This window comes from Centroberyx affinis, unplaced genomic scaffold, assembly GCF_046629955.1.
Source record: "Centroberyx affinis isolate AG114_WGS23_722 - 3 ecotype Tasmania unplaced genomic scaffold, CSIRO-AGI_Caff_v1 ptg000409l_1, whole genome shotgun sequence".
Classification (NCBI taxonomy): domain Eukaryota; kingdom Metazoa; phylum Chordata; class Actinopteri; order Beryciformes; family Berycidae; genus Centroberyx; species Centroberyx affinis.
The window spans coordinates 399,259-416,307 of record NW_027279076.1 but is presented as its reverse complement, the minus strand read 5'-3'; the positions used below and the strand labels follow the sequence as shown (position 1 = coordinate 416,307).

The 17,049-nt window shown below is 40.2% G+C and overlaps 1 protein-coding gene across 1 annotated transcript in view; it reads right to left on the bottom strand.

Annotated features, from left to right (window-relative positions):
- The window catches only part of slc2a9l2 (solute carrier family 2 member 9, like 2), a 96,718-nt gene that overhangs the window by 66,971 nt on the left and 12,698 nt on the right, over positions 1 to 17,049 (bottom strand). The window contains exons 3-5 of the mRNA XM_071516561.1: positions 15,340 to 15,500; positions 5,977 to 6,101; positions 5,045 to 5,190 (exon numbers count right to left, since the gene is read on the bottom strand). Coding sequence (XP_071372662.1) covers positions 5,045 to 5,190; positions 5,977 to 6,101; positions 15,340 to 15,500 — 432 coding nt within the window. The remainder of the gene's footprint in view (positions 1 to 5,044; positions 5,191 to 5,976; positions 6,102 to 15,339; positions 15,501 to 17,049) is intronic.

The following is a 17,049-nucleotide window of genomic DNA, read 5'->3' as shown; positions in this document are numbered from 1 at the left end:
CAACAAGCATGTTGCAATTCCCCTTGGATGATTACAAAGTCCTTCTCATTAGAGGCATGAGCTCAGTAAGCATGCTGGCCCCCTCTCATTAACATGCAGCACAATACTTCAGTAGTATCTTGATACAAGGGAAATATCCTATGCACCAAATGTACTTAGCCCATGTACCTATATCCTCTGTACCTAGATACTACCCTGTGTGAAGCAACAACCATGTTGCAATTCACTGCTTACGAAGCCCTTCTCATTCAAGCCCCAGCGGTGACGGGACGCCATCAGCATAGACTGGACACCAACAGCATTCGACAAATGCCCCTATGAAGGGAATGCCCTGGTGTCTAATGAGCCGCAGCTCCTAGAGATGGAGTGGGCAGGATAAAGACAGGATAGAGGTTTCCAAGGCTTGAAGCTGGCATTCATGACTGAGGCTGTCGGGTCAAAGTTATCCGAGTTCGGGCTCTCACTTCTTAACGTAAGTCACAGCAGTGCCGGTGGCAGCTGCAGGACGGGCAGCACAAACATGGCTCTCTCCTTGGCAAAGGAACGTGGACTGGCATTATTATTTCAAGGTCTATACTGTATGTGGGTTTCTTCATCTAGCTCAGAGCAAGACATCTTGGGAACCAGACAGAAGGTAAGGCACCACAAAACACATTCTCTATTTCTCACCATGAGCAAATACTGATCTGTGTAGAAATCTTGAGTGATTTTTTGCAACGACTTGGGCCAACAGCCGCAGTGGAATGAATGATCAGCAGAGTGAGTGTGAGCTGTCAGATTATAAAGACCGCCTCATTGACTCGTTTAAATATTTGAGTGTAAGAGTCAGGTGATACTGATAAGCTGATGTGCTATTTGAATGGGACAGCTAATAGCTGATCAGCTGATGACGTACACTACACTACTACTCACTGTAGGCCTGTACAATTAAATTGACATTAATGAATCTTCCATGCGTGTATATGTAATTTGTATTTAGGACCAAACCATTTGCCCACATGTCAACACTGATGTCCATCTACCAGCCTGAATATCTATGAGCACATCTGTTGAGTAGGAAACGTTCTATACTATCAATAACAACAAAGAGATGAAGAACAAACTCACCTCTCCAATCACGGTGGTTTTCAAGTAATGAACTACATTATATTTACTTTCATACACACATTACTTACATACGCACATTTAACTAAGATATATATATGTATATTCAATTATTCATTAAAACTGGAAATCTGTTTTAATGTCTATCCATGTGGGTTTTAATTTGAATTTTGTCATGTGTATGTGTATCCATGTTCAGAATTATCTCTGCCATGTCATGTTTATCCATGTGCGTATGTCTCTATGTGGGCATATCAGTGCAAAATGTATGTGTGGTTATCCATGTGTGTGTGTACACATTCTTAAATGCTTTTATTTTGTTGCAAAGTGTGCAGAGACCCCTTGGGGTGATGTTGCACTATAAATAAAATAAAACTGAACTGAACTGAAATCATTACCTTTAATGTTCTTAATGTAAGGAATGTCTGAAAAGCCAGGGATACATTATGAAACGAGTGCAGGTATAAACTTGGGGCTTAGTATATGTTCAGGAGTGCAAAGAGCTCAAACGTAAACACATACAGACAGTAGCTACAGGTAAATATCAACCAAACCTATTTAGTACACCACATAACCCTAATTAAATGTCTAATACCCAGTGTGAACAAATGAATTGCAGTTGAGGAACCATCACCAAGTATGACACCCCACTGATTTTCTATATTACTGACTTTTGTAGTCTTTTACTGGTGCAAGCTGCATTTGAGGAATGCTGATGAGGTCAGTCTCTAGGGAGAGTTCATTGAGAGACTGGCTAAAGGCTTGTTCCTGCTGTAAAGCTGGATTAAACATGTCCCCCTGCTGGGAGAAGGTTAGTGGCCAGGCATGAAGGTTAGAGTGATTATCATTTGTCAAATTTTATCACCATTTTGCACCCCACAGCAACTGACATCATAGATCGGCTCCCATTAATACAAGCCTCAATGGACAGGAAACCTGTTTGAATCTCACAACCAAAAGCCAGCAAACACAGTGGTGCCATTACCATCAAACATTATGTCACAATGTCACATGTGATGTTTGTGATGCTCTTGTCAAAAAATAATGAAGGGCACCAAACAGCAGATATGAATACACATTGGCTATATAGTAACATATAAAACTCCATATGATATTTATGAAGGTGGTCTGGAGGTTGGAATGATGGATGGGATCAGCCAATCCTTATAAATTAAAAATGAGTATGTGCTTGGCCACTACACCTATGTATAAATGTCACTGCAGAGTCACAAAGGCAAAAAAGAAAACATTGGAGCATGTTCACTCAACTTGCTCAAATCCTCTGAAAATAACACCAAGGACCAGGGGATTTGATGTTCAAGAGATAAATTGAAATCCAAACAATATTGATTTCTGCCACTGCTTGAAAATGCACATTGATTCAGGGAGGGATGAATTTGGGTCTGAAGAAATTTGACTTTATAATAAATCAAGGGTCAGATATCAGAGTTTTCTTATTTACACGCTAGCTTAAAAAGGTGATTTTAAATTCAAAACAAGAAATCATGGTGTAGAAATGCAATATGCTTCCTTCCCCTTAGATGTAAAGAAGATTAATCACAGTTAAACTAGTAATGTTAATCTTGGATTTGGAGAGAAAGGAAGGGAAGGAGATAGAGACGCTCACAGAGAACACTTTAATAATAAATTGATTAAGCCCTCATGCAGTATAGGCATATGTCTATAATAGAAATATAACATTCTAAAAGGAGAGTTTTATCCAAAAATATAAACATGATACTATGACATAAATATGATACTATTCTTAAAACATTGCTGGAATGCAAGCAAATGCACTGTGGAATATTATTCATGTTATTAGACAGCTTAAAATCCCAAATAGAATGCAATTATCCACCTTTTTGACATTATGAAATGGTCAAGCAACATGGAGACTGTTCTATTTATCTGTGCTTAATGTACCAGTGTTTCTGAAGTGTACAGCAGGCTGTCATGTGTCTTTGTGCTACGATCACATCAGCTCTGGGATCGCAACATTCTCATCCTCCAGCTATGGGTGAGAGTAACACATACTTTCTAATCTTAACCAGGGTGCTAAAAACCTTGAACTAAAATCAGATGTCAAAATCAACTGGCATTTCCTTCTGACCTCTCAAGATGAGCTGTCCCAAGAAAAGAATTGGTACCACTAAATCTGTCAATTAAACCCTTTTCTTCATCTGACCTAATGCACTCCAATACCAGTTGTACGGCGCTGGAAGAGACAGTAGATCGACAAAAAGAAAGGACCTTATCTAATCTGAGTCATCCTTCTGTTCTCATTCACTCAACAATGAACATGGTCAAGGACAGATTAGAGTAAAAAGGACATAAAATGAGGAAACATAGCAGCTTCACTGTGCCAAAGCACTCCAGAGCATTCCAGATACTTTGTAGATCTTTCCTTCAATCATCACAGTCATTAACTCACGCATAATCAAGTTTACTTACACGTAATGTAAGAAAAGTGATCTGGGGCCAGATTCACAAAACCTTCATAGGAAAAAGAAACCTCTTAATTATAAATATTTTTTGTAACTTTAGTCTTAACAAGTTAAGAAAAAAATTTGATATTCATCAAAATAGTTTTTAAGTATTTGCTTAACTATCTTCATATTTTCCTTCCTAATAGGATTCGTATAAATAAATAGGATCTATCTGAAGAGCACTCTCTCTTTGAACAGTTCACTTGTGGACCTTGTGGACTTGTGTACTTGTGTACACTGTAGCAGACGACAATATTGGCTTACTTCACCCATGCCTACATGTTATGTGTGGTGTGTTTGTGTGTTAAATGTTGTCAGTTTCATTTAACAGCTATGATCCTACACCACACTGGCTCCCACAGCAACCTAGAAGCAATCAACCTCCTACACAGAAATCTGCTTTCACCATAAACTGTTTTCCCTTGCAGTGTATGGATTAGTAACATATCCATTTGGCCTAGCCCCGATACAATAGCGACAGGAACACAAGAAGGCATTCAGGTCATGAGTCACATCATTACCGCGGGATTAAAGTTGTCACACGTTCTGAACATACACAATTGGCAAAAGAAGGAATGGGGATTGCATGCCATGAATTTGAGAAAGCACTTTAGAGGCACTACATTCAGCTGTTAATTCAGAGCCAAAGTAAGCAATGAGCTAAAGAGCAATGCAAGTCAACAGAATGTGCCAGGAGTAGAGTGTTTGTATGTCATTGGCTTGCTGTCCACATTGCACCACTGAATTTGGCTTGCAAAACATCTGTGCCTTGGGCTAATGTCTGTTTTCAGCCCTAACTGATAACAGTGAAAATCTGGCACTTGAATAATCATGTGTACAGATGGGTATAGGATCCCCTGCTGTGAGAGAGTCACAGCAGTAGGCCTACTAGGCCTCATCAACATGGCTAATCCAGGGGAGAAGGGGGGAAATGGATAACCTTTCCTCTAGGGTATGGAAGACGTGATTGAGAATTCAACGTGATGCCTGACCTGAATGAAACAGGGGACAGACGGAACCAATCAAATACTATGTAGGATGAAAACGTGAACTCATTACTGAAGTGGGGAGAGATACGGTGGCTGAGACATGGTGCTGATGGGGAAATCCTCTCAGCCAACCCGCCCTGGTAATTTGAAATCATTAAGTGCAAGCACCAGTCTCGGACAAGCTCAAGCTGGAATCTTTGTATGTACCACTGTATTATAGTGTTTACTTCATTTTAGTCATTTTTTTAATTGGCATTTCTGCATTATTGTCAAGTGTGAGAAGAAAGATGGGAGAAACAGATTACATAGAGCTCTCTAATGTTTGAACTACTTCCGGGCATTTCTCTTGAATAAAATGAGTACTCATTATATTAAGTGTGTCCCTTGATACCAGTAGGCAGTGTAGTTTTCTCCTTAAATCCAATGTGTAGTGTTGAGTGCATGTAAACTCCCAGCAGCACTGACCTGGCCCAGCAGCTCGGGCAGCCCCAGCACTTGTCCAGTGAACACTCCCAAGCAGATCAGGATGGCGTTAAACTGACCAATGGAGCCTCTGACATGTCTTGGGGAAATTTCTCCGAGATACATGGGGAGGGCACTGAGAGCTATACCTGTCAGAAAAATAAATAAATTAAAACTATTACATCATTGTCATAAGGTGATATCTTAGAATTTTGCTGTGGAAGGTGCGGCTGCATGTTTTATATGATGGATAGTTGGCACAAAAATCCCACAGGTTATGTCAGATATTTTGCAGATTAGAATTTTAGTTAGTCAAAATATAAATAAAAAATATATACGGCAAAGGCTTAGTATTAGATAACTTAGTATGGCTACATTGCAGTGTAAGAGTGCTAGGTTTTCTAGAATTAGCTATCTCCTCTCTTATTGCCATTTTCACTAGACTTTGGTCTAACATTACAGGTTTTTGGCTCCGCCCAATAGAGGTTTAACTCAACCAATAAGATAATTTCTCCTTCTAGAGCAGCTTTGCCTCCAAGAAATGTTTGTATAACTAAAATTTCAATTTGCAGCTATTTTGACCAGATTCATTTAATAAGAGTAGTCATGATGAGAGTAAATTTACATGAAATTTGGACTGATAGGATTTTAATTTGTGCTCAAATAATCCTCTAGGTTGATTTGAATTCTACTTAACTATAAGGTTATAATATAATAATATAAGGTTAAAAAGTACTGGCAACGACATTGCACTGCAGAATGTGGTGATGTTACGTGCACAATGATTGGCACTGATTCAATCATGCAGCCTATATGCTCAATGCTGCAAAATTGATAGCATGAGTCATTAAGAGTCTTGTACATCTCCTGGTGACTATTTTTAGCAGAGCAGGACAATCGGCAGATTCCTCTAGCCTAGTAAAAGAAGCACTTACCAGAGTCCACCCCCATTATAAGACGACCAACGATGAGCATCTCAAAAGATCCTGCCTTCTCCCCCAGGGTCAGCAGCAGAGCAGCTATTACTGCAAAGCCGTTATTCAGCAGCAAGGTGCCCTTTCTACAGCCAAGAAGGGAAAGAGATAGTTGGAAAAAAGCGAGAAGGGAAGTGGAGTGGAGAATGTCAGCAACAGGCCACAGGTGGAAATGATCCCGCTCAGAGTCTTCAATAAGACTGCAGCAGGGTGTCTCCAATATATTAATTTTCAACCAGCACTGCAGAAATTACAATGTGTCCATCTTTATGCTAATACCCATAAGGATGATGAAAATACATAACTATCATCAATTCTTCACAACCCTCTAAATCTCTCCCATACACTGTCCATATACGGTATCTTACTTTAGTGGTAAAAAAATAAATAAATAAATGGCTATATTTTCATCCTTCAGTCAAGAAAGAAAAAGTGAGTTATAGTGTTAATATTCATCATCACTGGCTGTCTGCTGAAAGACTCATGTTGAACATTGTGCATCTTGACCGCTGTCACAAATGTCATCCTATTCATCTAAATTAATGTAATTTATTCCTTCATGATTGAACGAATAGCTTTATCTGCGCAATGTATACTTGTTCAAAATATCAATTTGTCAAGAAAGGCGAAATGATTTATTTATACAGAGGATATTCGAGAGGGAAACACAGCAAACTAAATATGTTTGACATACCAATTATGTCAGGCCTATTTTATGTGCATGCAAGCGACAGATGAGCAGGAAACTGTTTGCATAAAATTCCTTGTAATGGCCTGCAGAATCACAGTGTTTTAAGTTTCCAGGTCAGAGCCAAATCACATGACAATTCCCTCCATGTAGGGAGTGGACCTCAACGCGTTACTTTGTTTGTTGCTTTAGATTACCCCAGGCTTGTTGTGGTGATATTTTTCCATGCTTTGTCAAGTCCATCCAATTCACTTACAAGCATTAGCACTGGAAAAATTAAAGTGCTTGAAAATGAATTGGTGTGCCCTTGTTTTGTTTTGTATTGCTTTGTTTTGGTGTCTTCTTTTTCAAGGTGAATGACCTAGTTGTTTTTGAATGCTCCTATCAAGTGTTGATTTCTCTCTTCTTTTTTAAGCTGGTCCCAAGGCCAAAAACAAAGTCGGTAGGAAGCCATCTCTCTAATGCCCTTCAATCTCTGCCTTCAAATAAGAATCCCTACTGAATACACAAGTATTTCACAACAAGCACATGTAACTTCTGCCTGCGATGACTTCTCTCCACAGTCCACCGACCTATCTTCTGACACATTTCAGTAAAGTTGTTTTGTTGGAGCCAAAACTTCCTGTTATGCTTTAAGCTTACATGGCCTAGGTGACAATATATGTGCTAAAAAGCCTTTGTAAGCAAGGAATAATGAAGAGTGGATAATAAGAATGTCACATTCATTCAAGGCTGCATCAAGGGGATAAGGAAATGAAGACTGAATTCATGCATACTGTCCCTCAGGAACAGAAAAAGAGAAACTGCATTCAAGAAAAAAAAAAAAAAGAATCAAGTAGTTACCATTCACTTGGTAGAAATACGTGGGAGTGTATTCCTGTCTTTTGAAATGTACAATTTGAGTCATGTTGTCCAAAGAGAGCAGCAGAAGCAGACAGAGCTTTTGAATCCATTAAGGTTACTTATGGATTTCATAGCAAAGAAAATACATGGTGGATAAAGGGTGTGACTGGATCAGACAACAGCTGTCAATGGTCACAGTTTGTTAGTATGCTTGTGTTTATTGTTCAACAATTTGGCAGCTGATTCCTGCCTTGAGAGAAGCTGTCTTGTGACCGGTGTAGCTTAAATCCCAGACTGGTTTGACACAGCTGCTACTGAGGTGCCCTTGAGCATGGCAACTGTGTTACTCTAGGCCACTCCCGTGTGTGTGTGTGTGTGTGTGTGTGTGTGTGTGTGTGTGTGTGTGTGTGTGTGTGTGTGTGTGTGTGTGTGTGTGTGTAACTGAGTGAGTGTGAAGGACGGCGCTGCTGAAAAAAACAACATCCATGCTTCAAATCCATTCGTCAAACTTTCCCAGTCAAGACAAAAGTAAAAAAAAAAAAGTTCAAAAAATACTGCCTGCCAATAATCAGGCAAGCTAAATGCATGATTGGATGAATGCACCGAATGATATCTTGGCACACACCCTTATTATTTTTCTGTTTTTTAATCCAAAAAAGTACAGGAAGATATGGTAAATGACTATTCTCTAAAGGAACTATTCAGGGAACCTGCTCATCAGCAGTCTGCCTTTTCATAGCTGAGGCAAATTGATAAACGCACAATCAATTCAAAAGTACGTGGCAGATATTCAGAAAGGCTGAGACAGAACATTGGGTTCTTAACCAGGGTTGCTGAGCATTAGCCCTCCTGCTGCCTGTCTTCTGTAGCCACTACTGAGCTGTTCATTCTGAAATAGCTTGTGCTCAATAGGAATTCTATAAGGTGTTTTGTGCCTGAAAAAGTTGAACATAAAAACAATCAGCAGGATCATTTTACCAACAATCAACACTTAAGAATGGGGCAAACTCATAGCTTCTCTCATACTACTGCTCTCTCTTCCAGACAACAGACTCAAATTACCCCTTGAAATCTCACAGAGGCATGACCTCCAACTTGCTATTGAACATCTCTTCACTTCTGAGACACAAACATATTCCCTGAAATGGCCACTTAGAATTCACTGACCCAAGAATAGGTTACCCAAAGCTTTCTTTGTGAAAGCTGTTAGATTTTTACCTGCCAACAAAAACCCATGACTCGTCGTTATAGTGTGTAGTTGAGTTGAGGGGGCCAGAAACAACTATTTTCTGTTCAAACAAAATGGAAAGGCCTGTGAAAAATCCAGAACTGCTAAACTTTGGTTGGTGACAAATCAAGAAACTTGAAAGCTGCAGTTAGTGTTTCTGAATTGACAACATTTTTACTCTGTCTTGACTTGGTTTCGGACAGCAAAGACTCAGAAATGTATTTCAAGACCACTCAAGTACACAACTGTAGTGTCATCATAATTTACCTGGTTCACATCATCTGAGAATAATTTGCTTTTCTTGTACATGCGATTGGATCCAACAAAACTTGCCTTTACAATGACAACAAATGACTGGAAAATTTGAATCATAAGATAGCATCAATTAAAGGAACAGTTCACCTAAATTTTTGGGTGAACTATTCCTTTAATTGATGCTATCTTATGATTCACATTATTAAATTCAGTCATTATCTACTCATTCTCATGCCAGTACAAACTCGGGTGAGTGTTTTTTCTTCATACAACTTACCTGGAGGTCTCCAGGCTCGCTGCTGGAGGAGCTTCTTCCAGTGAATGGGGAGTGAATGGGGAGCTGGACGTTCTGCTTCAAAAAGGGCAATAAATGTCCATAAAATTACTCCATAAAGCTCGTGTAGTATAATCAAAGTCTTCTGACGCCTGGCGATCGCTGTATGAGTCGAAAAAAACGTAATTTGATCCATTATTTCATGAAAATTCAAGTCGATCGCCATTGCATGTATTTCCGCATTACCAAACCTCACGAGATGGAGGTCGCGCACTATCGCACACAGGCCGCGCAAGGTTTGGTAATGCGGAAGCACATGCAATGACGATTTTCATGAAATAATGGATCATAATGGATCAAATTATGTTTTTTTCGACTCATACAGCAATCGTCGGGCGTCAGAAGACTTTGATTATACTACACGAGCTTTATGGAGTAATTTTATGGACATTTATTGCCCTTTTTGAAGCAAAACGTCCAGCTCCCCATTCACTCCCCATTCACTGGAAGAAGCTCCTCCAGCAGCGAGCCTGGAGACCTCCAGGTAAGTTGTATGAAGAAAAAACACTCACCTGAGTTTGTACTGGCATGAGAATGAGTAGATAATGACCGAATTTTAATTTTTGGGTGAACTATTCCTCTAAGTGTTTGAACTAGTTCTCCTTGATTCTATAATTCATGTCATGTAGTAATGTCATGTAGTAATCTCTATCATATGCCTGATTGTATTTGACTAAAATGCCTAAATTATGTTTTTTTGTTTTGAAATATTAGCAGAGAAACTGATGTAAATTTTGACACTCACTATGACAGATCAACAGAATGCCAGCCGTGATCCTCAATTGGATTGTTCTGGTCTCTATCTTGACTCAGTCTCGTCTCATTGAAAGACTTGGTTTGACTCAGTCTTGCCTTAGGTGGCCTTGACTACAATACTGGCTGCAGGAATCATACCAAAATATAGGACTGATAGAAAAAAATAGACTGATAGAAAAAAATACTGTCACTTTAACCCAAGCCACACTGGCCAGCCAAACTTTTAATGAAGCAGTTGGTCACTCTTTAAAGTACTCTTCATTTAAACTGCTCAGTGCGTTCTCACCGGCTAATATATATTCAACTCTTCTTCCTGACGTCTGAATTTCAACCTTTCCAAGACAATGTGCAAAACTACCAGCTGGGGCACAGATGTCTGGGAGAGGATATTGAGGGAAGATGAATAATAAGTTTCAGCCACATCAAGAGAGATCTAAGGTGAATCTTAAGGGAATAGCATCACATTAGACAAGTCCCTTGACCTTGGCTCTCTGCTCTTTTCCTGTAATTTGCTGGTTTAGTTTCCGCAAATGACACAGAATAAAGGCTTCAGAAGTCTCCTCCTGCTCCGAGAGTGACATCCTCATCATTAGTGGATAATGGATTCTTTGAAATGTATATTATTTCTGAGTACTGAGGTAATAGTGCCGCTGCTGGAGAATGGCCCCTGGGGGGAGCAGGAGGCAAGAGGTTGTAGTCCTGCACCACGGCTTGGTTGAAATAACACCTGGAACGCAAACCCTAAACCTGAGAAATTCATCACACTGCCTGCAAGCCTGGAGCTCAGGGTGCGCAATAAGTTGGCAAACCACTGACAGTCAGAAGCAAATTACTTTTTCTCCACCTCCCCCCAAAAAATTAATGATCCAATATGCCCTTGTGAGAGCATGTGTGGATGACTCCCGATTCTTTGCATAATAGAATTAGTAATAATCCTGCCATCTTTGGGTCATTTGCAAGAAAAAATGATCAGGGGACTTGATTACTCTTTTGGCTTAAGATTTTCAACTTCGCTCAAACTCTCAACTTGAATTGCACCCAAAATCTTTATCTGCAGATGATAATAAGGAACCCAGATTCAGCCTCATTAATCTAATTTTGAGGACGTGACTTGACATTGAAATGCTCTATGTGGTTTACTTGTTAAAGTTCCAGTCTTATATGCTCATTTGGAGCCTCCGAGTCAGGCAATATGTAAAACCTAGAAGATTATATATTTTTTTAACTTTCACAGTTCTAAGCCCTATGAAAAAGGTTTGGTGGCCTCGTCTCCTCGCTGACTTGGCTTCCAAAAATGAGCCGCCATCATGAAGGACGTTCCAATTGGTCAAAGGATCCTTCAAGTCTCCTCGCCTCCGTCCTCCAATAAGGCATGGTCGGAGGATACTCAGGTGTTTATCCTCGATGCGGAAATAATGAGTGAAGTCAATTAACCATTGGCACGTGCGGATATAAGCCCGCCTCCATACCATCAGAAAACGTGCCGACATTGGCAGAAAAAAAATCCACAGGTGTAAGTAGCCCCAACTTGTTATATATTCTTCAAACAGAAATAGCAGAGGTTTTAAATGTTAGCCGAACATTTGTTAATGAAGGGTTATAAATGTTAAATGTCCATATACTGACAGATCTGTTGTAGTTGTAGGATGTCAAACTTTTCCCAAATAGGCATAAGTAAATGATCTTAAGGTGATTATAGGGACAGAGGAGACGCTGGCACGTCTCCTCTGTCCCTATAATCTGATCCTCCAGCGCATAGAGAGGGTGAGTGGGGGGCAAGTAACGTGAATGTTATATGGAGTTACTTTATAGGATTTATCATTAATATGAATGACATTCCATGATCTAATAAGCCTGGGACTGAGGATGGGGAGCAAATGGCTGGGGCCTGGCCCTGGTTCTCCCTCATGCATGAGGCTACCGGCGGGAGGCTATCGGCGCTCACTCCCACTTTAATAGACTCATGTGTGGAGGACCAGCAGCCGGAGTCAGCCGCTGTGCGCTCCCCATCCAGCCCCGATCCCAGTCCCCCTGATGAGCAACTGGGGCCATCACATAGCCTGCTGCTGTCCGCTCCCATGCAGCGCTTCCATGGAGCGCTGCTGGGGTTTCTCCGGGAAGAGGCGGCCGAGGACGCACGGGCTGAGCAGCAGACGGAGCGATTTTCAACTATATTAGAGACAATTTTATTATTATTTTTTTTTTTTTATTAAAAAATAAATAAAATGCAAATTTCTCTGCCTTTTAGGCGTAGCCTACCTCTGTTTCCATTCTCACCATATTCATAACCTTGGTCACGGTGCGTAATGACGTTGCCATGACAGCACATATTTTCATCATAAAGGCCGGTATGTTTGTCTTTTGCTGGAATCACTTCTGTGTCTTCTCTGGATCACCAGTTGGTTTGCTGTGTTTGTTTGATGTGTCTCTCATTCAGTATTCATCATGCTTATGAATTGTGTGTGTGTTGCCATGGAATTTCTCTTCGGGAGAATAACTTCTTACTAAACCTCATTAACAGCATTTCATTGTTTTAAATCGCATATTTTGCTCTTACAGCTAGATCTATGGTTATTTGGGAATTTATATTTATATTTATATATTTATTATCTTTATATTTTATTTACAAATAAAAAGAAAGCACTTTGTTTATTGCCAGTGAGTGTCAAACAGCCCACATGATCATTGTCTGATCCAAGTCGCATAAAGGATAAAAGTTGGACAATTTGTATAGCACCTTTCTTATCAGTGCTACGACGTGTCACATACAGCAAACAGAATAACAAAAAAACTGAATAAAAACAGAAATCAGGAAACAAGACGCTTTTTAGGTGTTAGGATTTTTTTTAAGTGTTCTACCTTCATGAGGTAGACAAGCCTCATTAGAGGCTGGCATAATTAATGAATTAAACATTAATCTGAATTTTGTTAAATGTTTGTATGTGGATAAAACATGAGCCTTAGAATAATTTAGACAGCTGTCATCCTGCGCGGGAGGAGCCTCAACGCTTCACACGTCAGTTCAATATGGCACGTGTGAGAACATTCCAATTGACAAGCCACGTTCACTCGCCTCCTCGCATCTTCTCCTCGTTTCCTCTGTGACCTTTGACCGAGGAGTTGAGGAAGAGACGCGAGGCGAGGAGACGAGGAGAAATCGTTACCAAATGGAATGCACCCTCTGCATCCTAAACAAGCCTCAATTTGTATTTCAGATAATTATCTCACTATCACATCAGCCAATGGATTTTAAATAAAGTAATCAACCCAGTATGGGTTTATGGCAGAGTAGGAGACAGCTCCTATTGAATTCTCACACCTTTGTTTACATAGTAGTGGAATGACTATAGATTTCTCTGTGTTGTTCCCCTGATAGTGACTCAGACAGGACAATTATAAGTTTGGGTTGCATATTCTCTTTTTTCTCCCGGAAGTCTCAAGTGAAGAGTGGGAGATACAGTATATGCCACAGTGAGACAGCCAAACTTCAGCTTTCATTACAGCTAGCGCTTGGTCAGACCAGCTGTCTCACTCACACAGCCTTCTAGTAGGATGTGGGGGCGTGGGGAGGGATGGAGAAAACAAGGGATGTTTGCACTATGGTGTCAACATGCCACTAGAGTCCACATTATGACCACTACAGCAGTCGGTAAATCAAGGGAGACACCCGGGAGAATAAAAGCATAGTGCATCATTATGGCCGGTCCCCAGTGTCGGCACTAGGAGAAAATTGTCAACACAGTGGAACAGCTATTAGAATAGGAGTGAAGTACAAAGACCATGTTCCTGCATTTCCCCCTCCAGTGGGTCTGAGGGACTATAACAGCACTGACACGCAGAGGGGTGGTTCATTACTGCAGATCATTATCACATATGATAAAAGAATGACTTATAACATACGTATGTGGGTTATTTGTTTAATAAAAAATTGAATATTTACACATTAAACATAAATCATTAAATCCTTAACAAGATTCCTGACAAAAGCAACAAAAGAATGAAATGAAAATAGAGTTGTTAATTTTCAGTGAGTGAGAGCACTTATGATTGATTGATACAGTTCATATATTCGTGTCCCACAGTATGATTTCATCAAAGCATTGCCAAATTCCCTGACTGATCAGGTTGCATTAATTGTAAAAGTATAATTTACAGTTACTATTTCTGACATGTGCATTAATGAGTCCAAGAGGTTTAGTGCTAGATATGCCTCACAAGTTTGCTTTCCCATCACTTTCCATTTGTGCCTGCAGGCTTTAAAGCCATGTTCAAAATGCAACAGCTACCACAGTATCTGCTCGGTGACAGACGCCACACTGTACATCTGACTTAATGGACACATTGTGTTAAATTTAGTTTACGCTCTCCAGTTTTTCAACTCTGCAGTGAGAGGGAAAGGAAAGCCCACACAAATGGTGTTTATTTATATGGCCCTTCTCTTGGTTCTTGCGCAATATATTCATTCCACATTCAAAGAAACACGCTCATATGAATAACGCATGAAAGTCGATGACAATTTGGTGGGAAATGTAATTAGCAATTAGTGGAGTTTTAGTCAAGCTCTCCTGGTGTCACTGCAGAATAGAACCATATTAGCCATAGCATAGCTGGTAGGAACAGCAACTAGCCACTGAATGCCAGAGACAGAACCTGGGGGAAGACACCGGGGAGCCGATGGTGCATCCATTAAAGTAAACCTCCACTGCCTAACCCCACTGAGAATCCCTGGACAGAAGGCACTCTGTCTCTTCCTACGTGCTATATGAAGCCACATGCCTGTGTGCATCCTGAATGCTTACAGTGGCAAGGGTAAAGAGTTGGAGGGATGGAGTCAGAGAGAGAAAAGCTGGAGGGATCTTGAGAGATTGACAGGGAGGAGAGGGAGAAACTCCAAGAGGTACAGAGGGAAATAAGAGTAACTGAGATGAATAGAGAGATTGACAAGGAAAAAAAAGAGGAAAGAAGAGGCTGCAGTATATTATGGAACAGAAGCTTCTCCACAGCTTCAAGAGAGAGAATACAGATTTAGTTCTAGCCAGCCTTGGTAACTCAATGGATACAGTCATCACTGAAAAAAAGTATGTCAGTGCAAGGATGAAGGTTAATTGTGCCATGCCTTTGAACCAAGCCTGGACAGAGAGAAACAGAGACGTGGAACAGGACTTGAGTATGAGCAACTTAGACATCATCATGTTTGTACTCTGGAATGAGTCACCTTACCTTCCAAGGACTTTGATGATTAAAGAGACGGCGAGCGTTCCGAGAAGGCCCCCGATAGCAAATATGGAGACTGTGATAGACCACAGGAGGGTGGCTGTCTCTGCTCCGACAGGCTCCCCGTATCTTTCTATCCATGTCTTGTTGTAGAAGGCTTTTATGTACTGCAGGGCAGGAGAGACAAGAGAGAGTTTCACCTTTCATATTGATCATTTCCAAAATATGAATAATTAAAAGCTTTTTCTGTTCCACTTAACTTTAACCATTGTAAACTAGAGTATATATGTATATATACACAGTACCTGGGTTAATAAACTGTAAGCAGAAGGCAAATAAAATTGTATGGTACCTAAAGCCTTTTGTTTCTGACATAATTTTCCTAAAATGTATCCTTGACAAGAATGTGGTCGCTTGTAGCTTGCGGAAAAGGCTCTAGGAGCATGGAAGGGGCGTTAACAAGATTTACGACAAAGTCACCTTTCCAAGCAAAATTGAGTGGAAAGAGAATGGTGGACTAAAATTAGACCTGCTGAAATATGTTTCTGTCTTCCTCTCATTTCATTATTTCGCCATCTGTATGTCTCTCTTGCTTTTTAATCTCTCGTTCTAAGTCGCAAGCACCAACCCCCAACCTTGTGACCTTACACTATAGAAAGAAACTTAATCAAGTTCTGATTCTGACTGTTCTATGTGTGTCTATTTATGTCTCTGGACACCAAATTAGCTGAGTAAAAAGTGGATTTTAATTGGCCTTTCAGTAAATGAAATAGAAGGAAGAATGGCATGACCATCACTTGGAGCACAGCCCCTGGTGGACACAAGAGACTGCAGGACAGAGCATGCCCATAAAGGCTATAGATCTGTTGAAATTCAATGCAAATCAGGTCCACGGCAACAATAACCAACTTAACAAGTTATTTTCTCCTATTCATTCTTAAAATAATATTTTTCTTAAAACAAGTGAAAAATTCTTCAATCAAGTGTCATTTTCTATTAAACGAGGGGAGCAGTATAAATGAATTGAAACAAAGTGAAAATGCATTAAAAATAAATTAAATGATTCTATTTCAATAGTAGATCAAATGACTTTTATTTTGCATTTCAGTGTAAACGTTGCATTCATGAATTTATTATGCATTAATTAGGACCCTGTATAGTAATGCTGACATGACACTTTACTACTCTCATATTTATAATCAAAATGAAAAGGAAAAGCTCTACCTAAAACCAATTGCTTTGTATCATCCATCTTTAGATCATGAGAATTACAAACAGTCACCAGAAAACATAAAACCATCTCATCTGAGGGCTTCAGTTATAACAATAGCTGATTAGGGAACACAGCTAGCCAGGGATCAGCCACTAATTTCTAACGGTAGTGTCAATAAGCCTGTTGCTGAGACACACAGTAGTAGGGCAGTGAGCAGCGTATCCAAACTGTGAAACCATAGCTGCTGCAGCCCAGGGAATCCAGTCTCTTAATCCATCCCTCTCTGACTACAACTCATTAATTCACTCTATCTACCTGCTTAATGCTTTCCAGGGTCTCAGGGGGCTGGAGCCTATCAGCATGCATTGGGCAGAAGGCAGGGAAGCACCTGGACAGGTCACCAGTCCATCACAGGGCTAACACAGATAGACAGACAATCACTCACACTCACATTCATACCCGTGTGCAATTTAAAGTGTCCAATTACCTGACTTGCATGCCTT